The sequence below is a fragment of the Talpa europaea genome (assembly GCF_964194135.1).
Source record: "Talpa europaea genome assembly, chromosome: 9".
Classification (NCBI taxonomy): Eukaryota; Metazoa; Chordata; class Mammalia; order Eulipotyphla; family Talpidae; genus Talpa; species Talpa europaea.
Window position 1 is genome coordinate 18,691,065 of NC_140076.1, and position 20,109 is coordinate 18,711,173.

The 20,109-nt window shown below is 44.4% G+C and overlaps 1 protein-coding gene across 1 annotated transcript in view; it reads left to right on the forward strand.

Moving 5' to 3' along the window:
• The window catches only part of KPNA6 (karyopherin subunit alpha 6), a gene marked incomplete at its 3' end in the record, with an annotated part of 41,739 nt that extends 29,328 nt beyond the window's left edge, over window positions 1–12,411 (forward strand). Inside the window, exons 3-14 of the mRNA XM_084241877.1 lie at window positions 508–600; window positions 997–1,096; window positions 3,090–3,184; window positions 3,841–3,972; window positions 5,728–5,816; window positions 6,576–6,675; window positions 7,016–7,179; window positions 7,361–7,439; window positions 9,647–9,772; window positions 10,020–10,147; window positions 11,416–11,594; window positions 12,224–12,411. Coding sequence (XP_084098003.1) covers window positions 508–600; window positions 997–1,096; window positions 3,090–3,184; window positions 3,841–3,972; window positions 5,728–5,816; window positions 6,576–6,675; window positions 7,016–7,179; window positions 7,361–7,439; window positions 9,647–9,772; window positions 10,020–10,147; window positions 11,416–11,594; window positions 12,224–12,411 — 1,473 coding nt within the window. The remainder of the gene's footprint in view (window positions 1–507; window positions 601–996; window positions 1,097–3,089; window positions 3,185–3,840; window positions 3,973–5,727; window positions 5,817–6,575; window positions 6,676–7,015; window positions 7,180–7,360; window positions 7,440–9,646; window positions 9,773–10,019; window positions 10,148–11,415; window positions 11,595–12,223) is intronic.
• Window positions 12,412–20,109: the final 7,698 nt, after the last annotated feature.

The following is a 20,109-nucleotide window of genomic DNA, read 5'->3' on the forward strand; positions in this document are numbered from 1 at the left end:
TCACCTTAAAGTCTCTTCACCTGTGCTCTACCACACATCTAATTGGTGCCCTGCCCAGATCTAGACACAGTCACATAACCTGCTTCTGCCCACCCTCTTGCTTTACCATTATTCCTTTCCTCCAAAACCTTTTATACCCACCACCTTGCATACACAGGGGCATAGATAGCTTTAAAGACCATTTTGCTTATAAAAATGCTCTTTAAAAAAATGTAAACAATTAGAAAGTAACAAAGTAAAGCCCTTAAGTATCTTTCTATGTTAGTATATTAAACGTGGCATTTTCTCACCAATGCTGGCATTTCCTTGACAGTTACATTGGGTCATTGTTTATTTTCTTTGTTTCAGTGAGTGGTCTTAACCACTATCCTTTTTTTTTTTTGTGGGACCCTCGCCGGTGGCCGGGGATCAAACTAGCGCTGCAGAGGCTGCAGGCAGCCTCGCAACCCAGTGCTCAACTGCTGCGCCACCAGGGGAGGCCCTTAACCACTATCTCTTTATTTTCAGCTTTTTAAAAGGAGAAATGTGGAGTTGATTAATGAAGAAGCTGCCATGTTCGATAGTCTCCTCATGGATTCCTATGTGAGCTCTACCACTGGGGTAAGGCCCTTGCCTGTGCTTCGACTAAGCTTGGGAAGTACCACTTCTACAGAACAGAAATTAGACAGTCCATATCCTCTGGAAACTTTGCTGCTGAGACTATGCAGGTTCTTTCTTCCATGGGCCCTCTTGTAGCTAGTCAGCATAAGGAATCAGCAAGGAGATACCTAAGGAAATACCTAAGGGGAAGCATTTGGTTGGTTGTCGCAGGTCAGGAATCACTTTCAGATGCCCTGTCGTGTTGTAGCCATTCATTAAACACCTTCTTCTGAGCCTGTTTGTTATCCCATCTTCTTGCCCTCCAGTCTGTAGAAAGCAGGATGTCAAGCAAGGTGATGTGCTCATACCTCACTCTGGTGTTGGTTTGCAAAGGTTTGAACCTGTTTTATGTTCTAGGAGAGTGTAATCACAAGAGAGATGGTGGAGATGCTCTTTTCTGATGATTCTGACCTGCAATTAGCAACCACACAGAAATTCCGGAAACTGCTCTCCAAAGGTACAAGGCCTGGTCCTCCCCCAGAGAGTTCCTACATGAGTTAGCCTCTTGAGTCTTCTCACTGACATCATTAACTACTCCCCTTCACTCGTTCTGCTCTAGCCCTGTTGGCCTTGATGTTCCTTGGATAAACCAGACATATTTTTTCTTTGTCTATTGGAGATCTGTTCCCTCTGCCTGATATCCTCTACTTGCAGATACTATGTGACCACCTCCTCACTTCTCTGATCAAGTCCTGCCTTCTCAATAAAACTTTCCCTAAGGGGGCCTCCCTGGTGGCACAGGAGTTAAAGTCTCAGTGCTATAAATCTATCGACAGCCACTGTGGCATGAGTTCAGTCCCCAACCAGGGAGCCAACCCTCATGGCGCAGCCTGCTGTTCCCCTCTGCAGTGTATTTCAGTAGACCCAATTGTTCTGCTCCTCACTCTGTCTCTGGTATACACACACACACACACACACCTGCACCTCTGGCCTACACCCCAGTTCTTATATGCATAAATAAAATTTTAAAAATAATAATAAATCTTCAGGGCCTCCCCTGTGGTGCAGCAGTTGAGCGCTGGGTTGTGAAGCTGCCCGCAGCCTCTGCAGCGCCAGTTTGTTCCCTGGCCACGGGTGAGGGTCCCACATGGCGCGCAGACCTCCCCTGCTGCCCGCTGCTCCCCTCAGCAGTGTGCTTCGGTCCTTCTGCCTGCGCTGCTCCCCACTCTGGCTATGGTGAATTCTCTCACCCTCACGCGCTTGTGACTGTACCCAGTGCTTGTATAAATAAATAAATAAAAAATGAATCTTAAAAAAAAAAAGAATACTGATCTTTAAAAAATAAGTAAATAAATAAAAATAAATCTTAAAAAAAACTCTTTAAAAAAATAATAATAATAAATCTTCAACGAAAAAAAAACTTACCCTAACACTTTATCTAAAATTGCAAGCCAGGGCCTCCCCGGTGGCGCAGCGGTTGAGCGCTGGGTTACGAAGCTGCACGCGGCCTCTGCGGCGCCGGTTCGATCCCCGGCTGCTCCCCGGCCACTGAAGGAGGGTCCCACATGGCGCGCAGACCTCTCCTGCCGCCCGCTGCTCCCCTCAGCAGTGTACTTCGGTCCTTCTGCCTGCTCTGCTCCCCGCTCTGGCTCTGGTGAATTCTCTCACCCTCCCGTGCTTCTGACTGTACCCAGTGCATGTATAAACAAAAACAAACAAACAAACCAGCAAAACAAATAAATAAAGCATGCCTCTATAAAAATTAAATAAATAAATAAAAAATAAAATTGCAAGCCATACCCCAACCCTCAGCATTTTTAATCTCTTTACATTATACATTTTTAATCTCTTTACATTGTTTGTTCTTATTTTACCTATTTTGTTTTTCCCATTACACTCACTTCCTTCTGACATAATGGAATGTTTCTCACTAGGGTATAAGTTCTATAAGGGCAGAGACTTTTGGTTTTATTCACTGTTGTGTTCTCAGTTCATACAGCTGTGACACATTGTGCATGCTCTATAAATATTTGATGTATGATAGGAATAATGTCCCCTCCCCTTTTTGTCACAATAGTTAACATTTATTGAGCATTTTGAACATTACAGTGTGTCAGGCATTGTTATAAGCTCACTGGTCATTGTCTCAGAAAATACTTCTTGCCTTGGTATATTAAGCAGTCCTTCCAAGAAAAAAATTATGATCTTCGAGGGGAAATGTTTAGACTAGAGTTACTCATGCCTTGTCTCCCTTCCTTTATGACTTGCTTAGGTTCAGTGAATCAAAGGTTAGCACCCTCAAGATAGTATGGCTTTATTCTTTAGATCCTAACTATAGTGTAATGGTCAAAGATGATCAGCTATTGTTAAAACCACCTCACCAGAAGGGAGTAGGAATGTTTATAAGCATGGTCAGGAGTATCTAGGGAAGAAGGTAGGCTGATCCCAGTGAATGAATCCGTCAAAGCCTCTCTGACTTTTCCTCTCCTTTCTCTTTTCTCCTCTCTCAGAGCCTAGTCCTCCAATAGATGAAGTCATCAACACTCCAGGAGTCGTGGATCGGTTTGTGGAGTTTCTGAAGAGGAATGAGAATTGTACATTACAGGTGAGCCTGGGGTGGACGGGTACCAGGCGAAGGACCTCCTTCCAAGAAATTGCAGTAGGATATTTCTGCAGGTACATCTCTCAGGAATAGGCAAGTAATAACAGGAAACATTTAAGGAAAGCTACCAGTTGCCTTGGAGGTCTTCGTCTCAAATAAGGGAACCAAAATCTTTTTCCTAAAGCAATCTCAAGGGAAAAATACCAGAATGTGACATATTGCTCAATTATAAATCAGAGATCTAGTCTATGTCTAATACCTGTGTGACCTGAAGTAAATCATTTAACCTTTCTGGATCTCTCTTCTCAGAAATGTGATGAGTAAATCCACTGTAATTTACTAGAAACTAAACTGAAAAGGGACTTTAGGGTGGTCCATTCAGAAATGAAGAAAGGGAAGCTCAGGACTTGCCAGAGAACTCACAGGTGCTGTGTAGTACAGGACTGGGCCTGCGGCCTTTGAAGCCCGATTCTGTCTTCCCATTGTGTTACATCACTGCTGGTTCCTCTTCCTTCCATCTTAATCAGGGAGAAGAAAAGACTTGTATTTGTTGGTTGGTTTTCAGGCAGGGGGACGAAATTTACTGTTATGAGCCAGCTGGTGGGCATGGTATTTCTGGCTAGAATCAACACTTAATCATGGTTTAATCTCACTTTCAGTTTGAAGCTGCCTGGGCACTAACAAACATTGCCTCTGGAACCTCCCAGCAGACCAAAATTGTCATTGAAGCAGGGGCTGTCCCCATTTTTATAGAGCTGCTTAACTCAGATTTTGAAGATGTACAGGAACAGGTAATGCTTCAATTTGGCTTAATTTTCTGTGGTACCATAAAGATTATTTCACCTTTGTCCCCAGTTTCTGGTAAAGATCTTGAAAACCTTGCAATTTTCTCAGTCTTTTTTTTTTTCTTAAGAAGCCAAGTCAATAAATAATTTTATTTTACTTATTTATTTTTGCATAGAAGAACTGGGGTGTAGGCCAGAGTGCAAGGGGTGAGAGGAGTCACCAGAGACAGAGTAAGGAGCACAACAGGTGGATTTTACTGAAATACACTGCTAAGGGGAGCAGTGGGCAGGACAGGAGAGGTCTGCTGCACCATGTGGATTAGCTCCCTGGCTGGGGGTTGAACTCAGGCCACAGCAGTGATCGTCTTGAGACTTAACCCCTAGGCCACCAGGGAGACCCTCAGTCTTTCATAATGGGCCCTTTTGAAATACACTGCAATGATATAATGAAATGATTTGGGATAGGGCCTTAGAGAGCCTAAGGATGAGGGCCTGGTCATCAGAAAGACCAAACATAAGATTACAGGGTGGGAACTCTCAACCTCAACCTTCCACCTCAGCCTCCCAAAGGATATTAGGGGGCTAGAGATGATTCCAGCAGCTTCTGGGTTGGGGAATACATTGATGTGGTATGTCTGGAAAGGACATGGAAGTTCTGCACCACCCCATTCCTCACCCCATCATACCTTGCCCTATACCTCTCTTCCATTTAGCTCTTCCTGAGTTGCATCTATTATAATAAGCTGGTAAAATTGTAAGTAAATTTTCCTGATTATAATTGTTCTATTAAATTTTGGGACCTGTGGGGCTTCCCTGGTGGTGCAAGGGGTTAAGATGCAGCCAATGAAGTAGTCCGTGGCCACTGCAGCATGAGTTTGATCCCTGGCTAGGGAGCTACCCACATGGCCCTGCAGACCTCTCCTGCCTCGCCCGCTGTGCCCCTCAGCAGTGTATTTCAGCCATTTTGCCTGTTCTGTTCCCCACTCTATCTCTGGTGAATCCTCTCACCCCCCTGCACCTCTGGCCTGTACCCCAGTTTTTGTATGCATAAATAAATAAATCTTTACAAAATAATTTAAAAAATTAAATTATGGGACCTGTGGAGGGGACTGAAAGAACCTGTACTTTTATAGCCAGTTGGTGGTTCCTGGGACTTGCAGTCGGTATCTGAAGTAATCTTTCGCAGGTCTAAAGTGGGCCCTTTTTATCTTGTAGGATCTGCACTAACTCTTAGGAGTTGAGTTGAGTCAGAATTAACTAGAATTGTTGGGCACACACAACTGGTGTCAAAGAACTGGTTGTTAGTGTGAGAGATAGTATTTTTTAGTACCTACAGATCATAGAGCAAAGACATCTTCCATTTCTTCCACTGTATTTTTGTTGCTGGATAGAAGTAGAGAAGTAATGGGATTTTTTTCTCCTCTACTACTTATGAGGTCAGTACTATGAAGCCACAGAATGCACTTTCTCCCTTTTTTGAGAGGTGGGAGGAGGGGAGTCTTGGTTTAGCTTCTGTGGCTACAGAATATATATGGGCTTGTCTTCCCCACTGAACCAGAAACTCAGAAGAAAGGGCCCCATAAAGCAGGTACTTTATAAGGATGCCAATAAGAAGGGTACTTGAGTGTGTTGAATGTGTCTCAGGCCTTGTTTTGGTTTTAGTCCTGGTTGTTGGTGAGTGCTCACTCTGCAGTTGTGAGCAGAAACTATTCACAGAGGCTACTAGGCTCTGTGGGTAACAGTTTAATCATCCCTTTTCAGGCAGTCTGGGCACTGGGAAACATAGCTGGAGACAGCTCCGTTTGCCGAGATTACGTCTTGAATTGTTCCATCCTTAATCCTTTGTTAACGTGAGTAATTATAATCATCTGTACCAGGATCACCTGCATCTGCCTCTGTAAGGTAGCCTTGTGGCAGTTCTCTTGGGGGCAGCTTACCTTAAGATGATGAGTAAATACAAAAATGCTAAACTTGCATTCTGATTCCCAAAGTAAAAGATAGATATCTTTTGACAGTAAGAAGATTGTGCCACTGGCCTGTACTGAAAGAATCTTGTGTTTCTTCTCTTCATCGTATTGTAAAATCTCATGTTGGTCATCTGTACATCATTGTTGAGCCAGAGAAGTAAGGGATAGCTTTCTGGAACCATCTAGAAAAATCCAATCTTCTCTACAGAATCCATTGATTTGCTAGGGGTTTACACATGGGCACATTAAACTCCCTTGTAAACCACAGATAAAGACTCTATGAAAGATCATCTGGAGCCTTCTCCCTGCCCACAGATAGAACTACAGCTAGACCAAAACAGGTGGATGAACTGATCTTCATTGACCAGAATCTCATAGGCTACCACTTGGTTTCTTGCACCCTTCACAGAAAATCAATTCCTACTGCCATGGTGTTAATTAGCCACAGATTAACTTAATCTCTGGAAGTTTTCGGGTGGCCTGCTGGCCCAGAAATACTCATTTAACTTGGGTCTAGATGGGAGGGAATAATGAGGCTGCTACAATCTTTGTGGTCTGACTAGATTTCTCCTGGGGCTCTTTGGCAGCAGCCCTATACCAAGGGAGTCTCAGCTTAGGATCTGGTTTTGTTGTTTCCTTCAGACTCCTTACCAAGTCCACACGACTGACAATGACACGGAATGCAGTCTGGGCCCTGTCAAACCTCTGCCGAGGGAAGAACCCGCCCCCAGAATTTGCAAAGGTGAGAGAACTGAGTGATGAGAGAACTGAGTGTAGGCAAGTTGCTTATATGCAGGCATTTTTATATGGGGGTTTAAGTCTTTGGGAGAACCTCGGAGTCTCGGTCCATGGGAAGCTGAAAGAGGTGATTGTCACTGAAGTAGGTGAATTCATGTGCCTGGGTGGTAATGTGAAAAGGTAGGCCTAAGCATTTACTGTAGTAGAACCCACCAGGGCTTAGAATAACTTGGAGGGGTGGAGCAGCAATGTTAGAACTAGTGAGAACTAGTTAGAACTCCACTAGTGGTGGAGCTGCTGTCATCCTGTCCCCTTTTAAATCCCTCTCACTTTGCTCCCTACAGGTCTCCCCTTGTTTGCCTGTGCTGTCTCGCCTACTCTTCAGCAGCGACTCAGACCTGCTGGCAGATGCTTGCTGGGCCCTTTCTTATCTCTCCGATGGCCCCAATGAAAAGATACAGGCGGTCATAGACTCTGGAGTCTGCCGGAGATTGGTAGAGCTTCTAATGTGAGTGGTCTGGGTTAGAAAGGGCATAGATTCTGAAACTACTTAATGTTCAGAAAACTGCAGTCAGCTGCCCTATCCAAAGGTTTGGAGCCAAGGGAATGCTGCCAGCCTTGGTGGTCAGCGGGCTAATATGGTATAGGTATACTAGGCTCTCTACTGATCAGATCTACCTCCTCTGTAGGCACAATGATTACAAAGTGGCTTCTCCTGCCCTGAGAGCCGTGGGTAACATCGTCACCGGAGATGACATCCAGACCCAGGTAAGGAGGAGAAAACTCTACAGACAAAAACCCTTCCCTATCAAGGCTTTCTTCCTGCTGGCAGGCAGCATGGTGCAGGAAAGAAAACGTGGGCTTAAATCAGAAATTCCAGCTCTGCCTCTTTATAATATGATCATAGGCAATTTGGTTTTCTTTCATTTCTTCTATAATTGGATATAAATCATCATTCATTGGGTACTTTAGATCGTATACCCTGATTTACTCCTTGGGAGATCGTAAGATGATTGCTAATGATTTTGGGGTCTTGGTCTCTTTAAGAGCCTCATCCTAGCCTCTTACATCTATAGGCTCCATGGACACTAGCTCCTATTAATCTCATGTTAATAACATCTCTAGTGAGGGCACAGCAAATAGGGTTCCTCTTTTCAAAGGCTGGAGATCTGGGTATTTTTTGGGTCTTGAGTAATTGGCATAATTCTGTAAGATTCTTGACAAATTTTTTACAAGTAATTTCACTCAAAACCCACACACTTTCTGGGGCAGTGTGTGTGTATGTATGTGTATGCACACACGTGCAAGCATACTCACGTGCACACACAGGTATAAACATTTATAACATAAAATTTACCGTCATAACCAATGTTTAAGTGTACAGTTGTGTGGCATCAAGTATATTCACATTCTTATTCAGCCATTACCACCTTCCAGATCCAGAACTTTCTCATCTCATATTGAAACTCTGCCCATTAAATTATAAATCCCCATTTCTCCTTCCCCTCCGCCCCCAACAGCCACATATTATTTTCTCTCTGTTTCTTAAGAATGAGTTTAACCTGGGCCTCCCCGGTGGTGCAGCGGTTGAGTGCTGGGTTGCGAAGCTGCTCGCAGCCTCGCAATGCCGGTTCAATCCCCGGCCACTGGGCAAGGGTCCCACATGGCGTAGACCTCTCCTGCCGCCCACTGCTCCCCTCAGTGTACTTCGTCAGTCTGCCTGCTCTGCTCTCCACTCTGGCTCTGGTGAATTCTCTCACCCTCCCTCTCTTCTGACTGTACCCAGTGCTTGTATAAATAAATAAATAAATCTTTAAAAAAAAAAAAAAAAAAAAGAATGAGTTTAACCACTTTAGGTACCTTGTATGTGGAATCATATATATTTGGCCTTTGTACCAGTTCATTTTGTTTTGCATAATATCTTCAAGTTTCATCCAAATTGTAGCGCGTGTCAGACCTTCGTTCCATTTTTATGGCTGAATAATAATCCACTATATATGTAGAACACATTGTTTATCTGTTCTTATGTTGATGGACACCATTCATGTTTTCATCTTTTGGCTATTGTGAATAATGCCACAGTGAACAGTGGTCCTCCAGTATCAGGAGACCCTGCTTTCAACTCTTTGGATTATATACACAGAAGTGTGCTTACTGGATCATTACTGTTTTCCCTCCTGGTAATTTTATGTTTAGTATTTTAAGGAACCATTGTACCATTTTGCATAATGGTGTATATTCTGTTTTGTTTTTTCCTTTATAGTAGCCACCCTAAAAGTATAAAGTGTTATCTCACCATAATTTTGTATTTCCTTAATCGTTGATGTTTGACATCTTTTTGTGAACTTATTATCCAGCTGTATATCTTTCTTGGAGAAATCTACTCAAGTCCCACTTTTTATTTATTTATTTATTTATTTTTAAGCACGTAGTTTTGTTTTTGTTTTTAAAGGTTTATTTATGCATACAAGAGCTGGGGTGCAGGCCAGAGATGCAGGGCCTGAGAGGATTCACCAGAGACAGAGTGGGGAGCAGAACAAGCAGATGTACTGAAATACACTACGGAGGGGAGCAGTGGGCCAAACAGGAGAGGTCTGCTCCACCATGTGGGTCACCTCTCTGGCTGGAAATCGAACTCCTGCTGCAGTGGCTGCAGATAGCTTCAGAGTGCTGCATTTTAACCCCTTGTGCCACCAGGGAGGCCCCAAGTCCCACTTTTTAAATTGGGTTGTTTAACTTCTTTAGTTGCAAAGGTTTTTTATATATTGGGTTGTTGGAAAAGTCATGATGCATTTTTTTCTATGTTTTCAAAGAAAAAATATGTCATGACTTTTCTGACAACCCAATATATTCTGGGTGTTAATTTTTGATACTTTGTTGATGTATCTTTTGATATGCAAAAGTTTTTTATTTTGATTAAGTTGTTTATCTAATTTTTTTTTTTTTTTTTGTCACCTGTACTTTTGGTGTTCCAGGTCATTCTTAACTGTTCTGCCCTCCCTTGCCTCTTACATTTGCTGAGTAGCCCAAAGGAGTCAATCCGGAAGGAAGCTTGCTGGACCATTTCAAATATCACTGCTGGCAACAGGGCTCAAATACAGGTAGAACAAGGAGGTGGGGCAGTGGCAGATGGGAAGGATAGGAAAGGTTGTGGGATATTTGCTACTAGAAGAAAGAATATTTCCCTTTATAAGTTAGGGTTAGTGTGTGCTTTTTCCTATATGGGAAAAGCAAAGAAGGACTTATCGAAAGGGGAAGATGTTTAAATTTTAGCTGATTTTTGGACTGGTTTTGCTTTCTCTTCCTGAGCAACTTACTTTTTCCTTCTCCCCCAAATTCTGTTCTTAGGCTGTCATAGATGCAAACATCTTTCCTGTATTGATTGAAATTCTTCAGAAAGCAGAGTTCCGTACAAGGAAAGAGGCAGCGTGGGCCATCACTAATGCCACTTCAGGAGGAACCCCTGAGCAGATCAGGTACATCCCTTTCCATCATCTTGAGTGATATGTGTACCTTCCCTCTGGGTTCATGGCTTACACCTAAACTCTAAACTACTTTTTCCTGCAGTTGGGCTGCCCTTGTCCAGGTACAATAGGGTTTAATTGGCAAACAGCTAGAGAGGCTTTAGAACCTAAAATAGTTTCCTTTGGACTATGTATCTTTATCTCTCTTGGAGAATAAAAAACCATGACACAGACATCTACCATTTCCTGCCTTCCTGAGAATTTAAATTGATGTACTTCTTAACTATCTTTCAAGTGAAAGAGAGCCGCGCTATGGCTCATTCGAAGCAGGTACTCTGGGAAATATTTTTTTTTTAAATATTAATTTTTATATGCATTTTATTAAAGCTTTATTATTATTTTTTTATTTATACAATAGCTGGGGTACAGTCAGAGGCGCAGGAGGGTGAGAGAATTCCCCAGAGACAGAGCAGGGAACTGACAGGCAGATGGACCAAAAGCACTGCTGAGGGGAGCAATGAGCGGGACAGGAGAGGTCTGTCTCACCATGTGCGAATCTCCCTGGCCGGCCGGGAATCAAACCTGCTCTGCACTGCAGAGGCTGTGGACAGCTTCACGGCGCAGTGCTCAACCCACTGCACCACCAGGGAGGCCCTGGGAAATCATTTTTGAGAGTGATACTTAGGAGAAGCAGATAGACAGCTAGTGCGTGTGCTCTTTGATTTTCATTTCCATTACCAATATTAGGAGTGGTGGGAAATAGATAAGTGCTTGCCCTCAGTTTGTAGCCTACAAAAGGGAGTATTTTCCATATATATAAAATCCTAGGGAAAAGGTAAGTATAGGGTTGTAAAAGGTCTTTTGAACAGGAAAAGTACAAGAATCGGAAATCTGGAGATCTGTACGTGTTTGACTAGAATGTAGTGTTCTTGAAAGGGAATAATGAGAGGTGAAGCTAGAAAAAGAGGGTAAGAATTTAAATTGTAGCAGGTCTGTATTATCATACCTATAAAACTTGAACTGAAAATTTTTACGTGGTGATATTGCTGCAAGGAGACTGATTAGAGATTAGGAGCAATCTAATGTAGCCTTCCACGTGGAAATGAACTGGACCAAGAGTACTGGAGGGTGGGGAGATTGAGATAAAGGATGGGTTGTTCTGAAGGGAGGACTGCTGAAAGTGTTGACAAGTATGAGGGAGACCCACAGGTTCCACAGCACCTGCCTAGCACCTCCCATGTCCTGTATTAATGTAGAACTTACTGTTCTCCGGCCTGCAGGTACCTGGTCTCACTGGGCTGCATCAAACCCCTCTGTGACTTGCTGACTGTGATGGATTCAAAGATTGTGCAAGTGGCCCTCAATGGACTGGAGAACATCCTTCGACTTGGAGAACAAGAGGGCAAGCGCAGTGGCTCAGGGGTCAATCCCTACTGTGGCCTCATTGAGGAAGCCTATGGTATGTGCCCTCTCCCCAGCCTCTTCTGTGCCTTAAGTTGATAGATTTTAGATCAGAACTTACCTACTGCTGACTTCCAAAGTAGTAGTATACATATGTGAGCGTGGGGGTGGAATGTCATCATTGAATGTAAGATTATAACCCACCATTTTCTTCTCCCTCTGAGGGGAAATAGATCAGTTCTCTTTCTGATAGGCTCTACCCAGTAAGCAGGTATGGTACAGATGCAAAAATGGAGATCCAGAATTGATAATAGAATCAGGCACTAGGAGGTATGTTTTCAGCTTAGTTCCAATAAGTTCCAACAAGAAATACTACATTGACTGACTTATCACTTATCTCTAAGAGATTCAGAGATGCTAATGATTTGCCCAGGTCATCCAGATAGTTAAACACAGAATCAGAACTAGAACCTCTGGTTTATAACCGGCGTTTTGGTTTCTTTCCATTGGGCTGTATAGTTTTGGAAAAGACCTTAGCTTTCCTTCTCCAGGCCAAAGAGAAGCCGATCGTATTACTTGTGTTTGTAAACACCAACATACCTCAGGGAAAGAAAAATAGATACTTTTAAGCCCATGGCAAAGCACTCAAACTTTACTCTTCTCCCTCCTTCCTTCTTGCCACCATAGGCTTGGATAAAATTGAGTTTCTCCAGAGCCATGAGAACCAGGAAATCTACCAGAAGGCCTTTGACCTCATTGAGCACTATTTTGGCGTAGAAGATGATGATAGCAGCCTGGCTCCCCAAGTGGATGAAACGCAACAGCAATTCATCTTCCAGCAGCCCGAGGCCCCTATGGAGGGCTTCCAGCTATAATGTCTGCCTTCGGGGAGGGGAAGGGGATGGGAAGCACCACCAACCAGCGGAAAAGCAGCCCTCTGGTGGGCGGGAAAGCAGCCCCCCACCATCAGCCGCCACACACCTCTGCTGCCCTGGAGACTGTGCTCTTGACCTGCTCCGCCCCCTTCCCTGGAGGGAGCACCCTCTGGACAGACAGAACCATCTGAGGCTCACATTTGGGTTTTGTGACAAGAAGGGGACGTGTTGGGTTTTTCTTCCTTACACTATATTTTGGCTGCACACATGTCTTTAACCCAGGAGCCCAGGGGTAGATAAAGGAGGACTGAGGTAATCAATTTTGCACCTTTTTTTATTTTTATTTTTTTCTTTAGTGGTGACTTCCTTCCCTTTTATCTTTCTTCATCCTTCCCAGTCCTCTGCCCTGATCTGTGTAACTCTTATCTTGGGTACTTGAGCAGATGGAATATTCCAGAGGTGGGGGGTGGGGGGTGGGAGAGGAGGGGAGAAATCCAAAACCAAGTGTTCTTGCTCTGACAGAATATTAATCTTGTATGCTTGGATTGAGTTATTTAAGTTTTTTTCTTTTGCACATTTTTCTTGTATTAAGATAGCTCTTTCCAAGAGCCATGAGTTCCTGGTTTTAGGAATCCCAACTGCCAGCATTGTCTGGGACGAGAGGCTGAGGAGGGAGGTTACCATGAGACAAAGACCTCTTCCTCTAACCCCTTGCCCAGACCTCTCTAGTTTGGGAGAGCCCCCTCTCTCTCCTGGAGCAAGGATACCAGTGGGAGTGGAGGGGAGGAGCACAGGCCTCAGACAGGGCTTCCCATGTGTCGCTACTGATCCAATGTTTCCTACCCACCTTCCAATGGTGCGACCCAGCTTCATTTGTTTACTTGAAAATTCCCCCTCAGAGTTGAATGAATCTCTGAGGTAGCTGTATTTTCTCCTAAGCATGAGACAGGGGGTGTGGTCCTTCCTTTCTCCTGAGGAGAAAGTCCTTGCTCTGGTGACCCATAAGTTACAGAGGAGGTTGGAGTGAGAGTGTCATGTATTTGGATAGCCAGGGATCCCTGCCTTTGGCCTTTCTTCTTCCTCTTCCATAGCTGGATCATGTATATTTTACTTCCAAAGGAGAGAATGTCAAAAAGTTCTGTATTTTTTTATATTCTATATATTAGGTAGGTCAATCTTGATTGGTCTTAAGAGGAAGAACTGTCTGTAATTTCTGTGAGTAGGATACTGTGAGGAAGACCAAAAAGAGATGTGGAAGCTCCCTTGCTCAGAAGGTCTGAGCTTGGTCTTTTTCTTCTCTGCTGTATTCTGGGCTACCACCTGGGACCAACCCTTGGCTCTGGAACCTTCATATAGCAGGCCACCTTGGTCTGAAGGGAGCAAGGATGGCCCCAGGGCCTGGTGAAGTCTACCACTCTAATCCTTACTGCTGAGCATCTTGCTTACATCAGAAACCCAGAAAGCAGTCTGCCTTCTCCCCTTCAGTCTCAAAGATCCTCGTCCACTTAAATTAGCACTCACTGCTGTCTCTCCTGTTATCTCAGAAAGTTTGCAGCTTCAGTACTTTCATGAGACTTCCTGATACCTTCCCTGTTTTGGGACCCTTGCATCTGGTTTGGGTTTTGCCCTTTCTTGTGACAATTATAATCCTAATGCCTTTCCTTTCTCTTTGAGTAAAACTAGTATGGTGCCTCAGTGGCTTGCCTATGCTTCCGTGCTTTACGTATGACAGTGGAGTCCAGTGTGGGGAGGAATGAGGTGGAGAAAGTTGTCAGGTGAGCGTAGACCAACTGTGTTGCTGAAGGCACGATAGGGTCAGCTGCTGCCTCCCCGTGTGGTCCATCAGTGGTGTCCTCCCAAGCTGTACTTTTCCTTCCCCAGAAACGTGCCATGCTTGCTTCCACTCCTGTACATCCCTTCTGGCTCAGGTAAAATATATGTCTCTCTGCTTACAGATCTATAGTTCAGGTGCTCACGGTCAGCCATGGGTCTTGATTTACCCTGTCCTAGTGTTGAGCTCTACCTCTAGAGCCATTTTCTGAGGAAGGTAGTTTGGGGCTAGTGATTGTCACCGAGAAGTCACACCAATGCTGTGCCACCTCAGTGAGTCGATGCCATTATTGGGCGTGGCGATGCTCTACCAGTCCCAAAGCAGGCAAGGGCCATTTTCACTTGGCCTGCTGACTCCATTACAGAATTCTTTCCCTGCACTTCAAAGAAAAGTCCCCTCACACTCTTGTTGCAGAGCATTTTAAAGGGCAGAGCATCTGCTTTGTACGTCTCAAGCAGTAGTTAAGTCCGTGACGTTGGGGCTGAATTCTTATTGTGAGACATCCTGCTTTTCCACCTGTTCCTGCAAAATCTACTTCCACTTCAGATCTGGGGCCTATACCAGATTGAAGTTTGTGTTTGTTTTTTTATTATGTTGACATCTGGCTGCTACTTACAGTCAGTTTTCTCCAAGGACTTCAAAGGCTGAAATAGTCCAGGGCACGATCTGAGGACAGATTTCTCATCAGAAGAAAATGGAGCTTTCCTTTGCTAGTGTCTTCCCCAGACCATGTTTTCCACTATCTTCCTCTAACTCCCTTTCAGTCAATAGGTGAAATTCTTGCAGCCCATAGAGGCTGTAGCTTCAATATGTGTCTTCTCTCCTTTGGCCATCTTGGGAAGCAAAATGTTACTTTTTCCCCAAGTTTGCCAGCCAAGCAGCCCCCTACCTGGACTTCAGATCTTGGTCTTGGTGAGTTCAACGACTTCCTGGCAAATTTCTGGATGGATATTACAGGGATGGAGGGACTCCCCAGCATGCTGTAGAGAATAGTCTGATGATACATGTTTTTGGATTCTCCGGATGTTGGCACATGACTGGGTATTCATTTTAAGGTCTTTTGTTAGAGGTAGGGGTATCTAGGTTTGGATTTAGGGGACAAGGCCTTTTTCTTAAAGTGTTCAGACTATGTTGAACAGTGCCAGCTGTTCTTTATTGCCAACCCTCTGGGATTCCCACCCTCAAATAATCTTCTGTAATACTAACAGGGTCTCTGGCCTCAGAAGCCTGTCTTCAGTTCCCAGCTCTCCGGTGATTGCAACCTTTCGTTAGAACCTCATGGGTTCCACCCTCAGTTGGCCATCGTGGTTACTTGGAATAGTGGGTACAAATGACCCTTCCAAGGAACAGCTGTTGATGACCTCAGCTTTCAGGGACCCTTGGTGTTTCCCCTTACCTCGAATCCTTAGATCCGCTCCTATTTTCTTTGCACTGGGATCCACCTTTCTGGACCCTTATTTTGGGTTGCTGAACCACACATTATAGCTGCTACCATACTTAGTCATATAAGAATGAAAGAAGGCTCTCAAGCACTGCTTTCTGTTTCTCTCCAGCCAGACCAATTTAAAATGAACACTCTCCAGTAGCATGAATTGGATTTCTTCTTTTTTGTTTTGTTTTGTTCCCAGTTTGTAGCAAACTAGAAGGAAAGTAGATGGAAGCAGTACTTCCCTTCTCATCCTATGTATGTTCCTCCTTGAAGGCCTCGGCTCATTTGTTCTTCCCTAGACTCACTCAGCTAGGTATCGTGGCTGCTCCTCAATAGTCATCGTGTGGCCTCAGATTCTGGATTCTCAGTTTTAAGACTGAGAGCCAGATTCTCCAGGTTCCTGCAGGCACTACAGGGACCTAGTAGGGAGAAACGACCTAGTAGTGGAGGCCTCAGGAATGTGTGCCTGTTTGCCCCCACTGCAGGCTGGAGGAGGGTATAAGGCTCAGGACACTGATCATAGGAAATTCTTATAAACAGAAGCAGCATCTTCCAGTTAGAACCACCCTAGAAGTGAGTGTGAGACTGAGAAATTGCTCAGAGTAGGGTTCTTCCACAGCTGTTTCGGGATAACACATTCTAGTTCAATCTTATCCAGTATTTTTTCTGCATTTTAACTTTTAGAATATTTTATTAAGCCAGCAAGCTAAGAATATGGCCCTGCAGGGATACATGTGGTAGACACTAGCTGCTCTTTCACCCAAAGGTCTTCATAAGTCATCAGTCATCCCACTTTTCTGTCTTCTAGCACCACCCCCAGTTGATGGCAAGGGAACAATTTGAGGTCAGTACCAACCAAGTCAGTGAATTAAAGCTGTTATTTTTCCTCTAAGAGGGCATTTTCCATCAGGCCTGTGCTATGTGTAGAACCAAAACTAAGTGTGAAGAGGCAGCGTTCAGTTTTGGGCCCAGAACACCCCAGGGGAAAGGTTTGTATAATGTGCTTTAAAGGTCTTCAGTTGATTTGGGCCTTACCTCACTTTGGGGGTCCACATTAGCACATACCTGAACCTCTCTGCTAAACACTAGCCCTAGTTATGTCAGATTTTCACTGCCTTGCAGTGAAGAAAGGTCAAATCTCAGAGCCTGAACCTGGCTGGAAACCTGTCATTCAGAAATAATCCTGTATGCGGACCCTTAGGCCTTTGGGTATTGGCTTTTTTGGCTATCTTTTGTGGGAACTGTGTGAACAATGAAAGAAGCCAAGGGGTATGGATCCCAGCCACACAAGATAGACTGAATGTTCCTCAAGAACAGCTTGGATTCTCAGCTATAAACCCTAGGAAGGTGAATCAAACTCTTTCCTGACTGGTTTTTCTTTTCAAATTCATTTGCCTTTAGTTTTCCAAGAACTATAAACTCTGGCTCTTTTCCGTGTTCTCAGGGCCCCTGGGTAGACAGACAAAGCTTGATGATTTCAGAGCAGACATAGGCCAAGAAACCGTGGCATTGAGTGTGCTGAGTCCAGACAAATGATATTTATATACACATCCAAATTTGAAGAGAAAGTGTATTTCTTTAGGTTTTAAACACTGTAATAGATAATAAAGCAAAAATAAAAACATGTTGCAAAGTTCTAAATCGTCTTTTAAGTGACTCGACTAGATTTTTTTTTAGACGTGACCTAGGAGAAGGTGTTTAAACATGTAGCCTAACAGTGGAATTAATTACAACAGGGCCTCCCTGCTGGCGCAAGGGGTTAAGATCCAACCCATGAAACAATCCGCAGCCACTGCAGCACGAGTTCGATTCCCGGCCAGCCAGGGAGCAACCCACATGGCGCAGCAGAGCCCGCCTGGCTTGCCTGCTGCTCCCTTCAGCGGTGTATTTCAGTCAGTCTGCCTTTTCTGTCCCCCACTCTGTCTCTGGTGAATCCTCTCTCTTACACACACACACACACACACACACACACACACACACCCCTACACACACACACCCCTCTGGCCTGTACCCCAGCTCTTGTATGCATAAATAAATATTTTTTTTTAAAAAAGCTAAAAGAATGTCCAAAACCTTTAAAAAAAAAAAAAAAGATGCAACCTATGAAGCTGTCCACAGCCTCTGCAGCCTCCTGGCCAGGAGCAACCCACATGGCGCAGCAGAGCTACCCTGGCTCGCCTGCTGCTCCCCTCAACTGTATTTCAGTAGATCTGCCTGTTCAGCTCCCCACTCTCTCTGATGAATCCTCTCACACCCACGCCTCTGGCCTGTACCCCAGCTCTTGTACACATAAATAAATCTTTAAAAATAAAAGAATTACAACAGCCTCCCCATAACCACTTTAAGGGGAAACAAAGTGCCCTTTCCAGTTCCAACAGACTGCTCCAGCTATAAGGAATTTTTAACTCCACTTTATTGAAATTTAGTTGACATACAATAAATGGCACATATTTAAAATGTACAATTTGATAAATTTCAACATACATATACCCCTGAAATATCACCACAACCAAGATAAATCTCATCTACAAGTTTCAGTGAGCCCCTTTTGAATCCCTCTTCACCACCAAACTCCAGCAACCATAGATCACTGTAGTTTATTTTGCATAAACTATGTCTATCTTTAAAGAATTTAGAGTATCTCTAAATCTCTATAAAGAATTTTGATATTTCGGGCCTCCCCTGGTGGCGCAGCGGTTGAGCGCTGGGCTGCGAGGCTGCCTGCAGCCTCTGCAGCACCGGTTTGTTCCCTGGCCGCCAGTGAGGGTCCCACAGAAGAAAAAAAAAAAGAATTTTGATATTTCATCAGCACCACTCCACGGCCCTTAGAAATATAAACGGCTCAAATTTCGATCTATTAAGAGCTGCTCTACTTTACCACAATTACCACCATTCCTAATGGTTTCCCTAACTTCCTCTGACAGGTGCTAATTTCCTTTTATAGCAAAGGAGAAAGTAACATTTTCTATATAGTTTTCTTATTCTTGCTCGCCTGCCCATTACCCAGCTAACCCCTGTAGGCCACTATTGACCCTTGCCATACCACTCACCTCATGCATATCTTGTTTGTTCTTCTAACTTCCTCTGACAGGTGCTAATTTCCTTTTATAGCAAAGGAGAAAGTAACATTTTCTATATAGTTTTCTTATTCTTGCTCGCCTGCCCATTACCCAGCTAACCCCTGTAGGCCACTATTGACCCTTGCCATACCACTCACCTCATGCATATCTTGTTTGTTCTTAATCTCTACCTAGAACACTCTAGGATGGAAGGTCATTAAGACCTGATTTATGTTACCTCTTAATGAGATTTCCAACATGCTTTCTGGAAATAACCAGGGCTTTGGTTTCAAGAGAGCCCCAGATTCCAAATCTTCCTCAGCTTCATCCTCATTATATTATCATTACCTCTCAATGTTTGTTTTGTTTTTGTTTTTGTTTTTTTTTTAATAGAGGCATGTTTTTATTTATTATATTTGTTTGTTTGTTTTGTTTATACATGCACTGGGCACAGTCAGAAGCGCGGGAGGGTGAGAGAATTCACCAGAGCCAGAGTGGGGAGCAGAGCAGGCAGAGGGACTGAAGTACACTGCTGAGGGGAGCAGCGGGCGGCAGGAGAGGTCTGCGCACCATGTGGGATCCTCCTCCGGTGGCCGGGGAGCAGCCGGGGATCGAACCGGCGCCGCAGAGGCCGCAGGCAGCTTCGCAACCCAGCGCTCAACCGCTGCGCCACCGGGGAGGCCCTTGTTTTTGTTTTTGTTAAAGAGTTATTTATGTATACAAGAACCGGGGCACAGGCCAGAGGTGGGGGTGAGAGATTCACCAGAGAGAGTGGGGAACAGAACAGGTAGATGGAAATACACTACTGAGGGCCTCCCTGGTGGCACAAGGGTTAAGACGCAACCTATGAAGCAGTCTGCAGCCACTGCAGCATGAGTCCGATTCCTGCAGGCAAGGGAGCAACCCACATGGCGCAGCAGGCCTCTCCTGTCTTGCCCGCTGTCCCCTCAGCAGAAAACTTCGGTCAATCTGCCTGTTCTGTTCCCCACTCCGTCTCTGGTGAATCCTCTCACCCCTCACACCTCTGGCCCATACCCCAGCACTTGTATGCATAAATAAAATAAATCTTTAAGAAAAAAAAAAAGAAATACACTGCTGAGGGGAGCAGAGGTCTGTTGCACCATGTGGGTAGCTCCCTGGCGGGAGACTGAACTCGTGCTGCAGTGACTGTGGACAGCTTCATAGGTTGCATCCTAACCTCTTGTGCCACCAGGGAGGCCCCACCTCTCAATGTTACCTGGTAAATACAACTTCAGACTCCAAGCTGCTGAAAGAATGGGGGAGATTAGACAATACTACCTGGAAGTCTCTAATTAGGGGAAATAATAGTAAGGGCCTTAAAACAATGACCAATTTGAACAATTTAAAATATTCTCTGC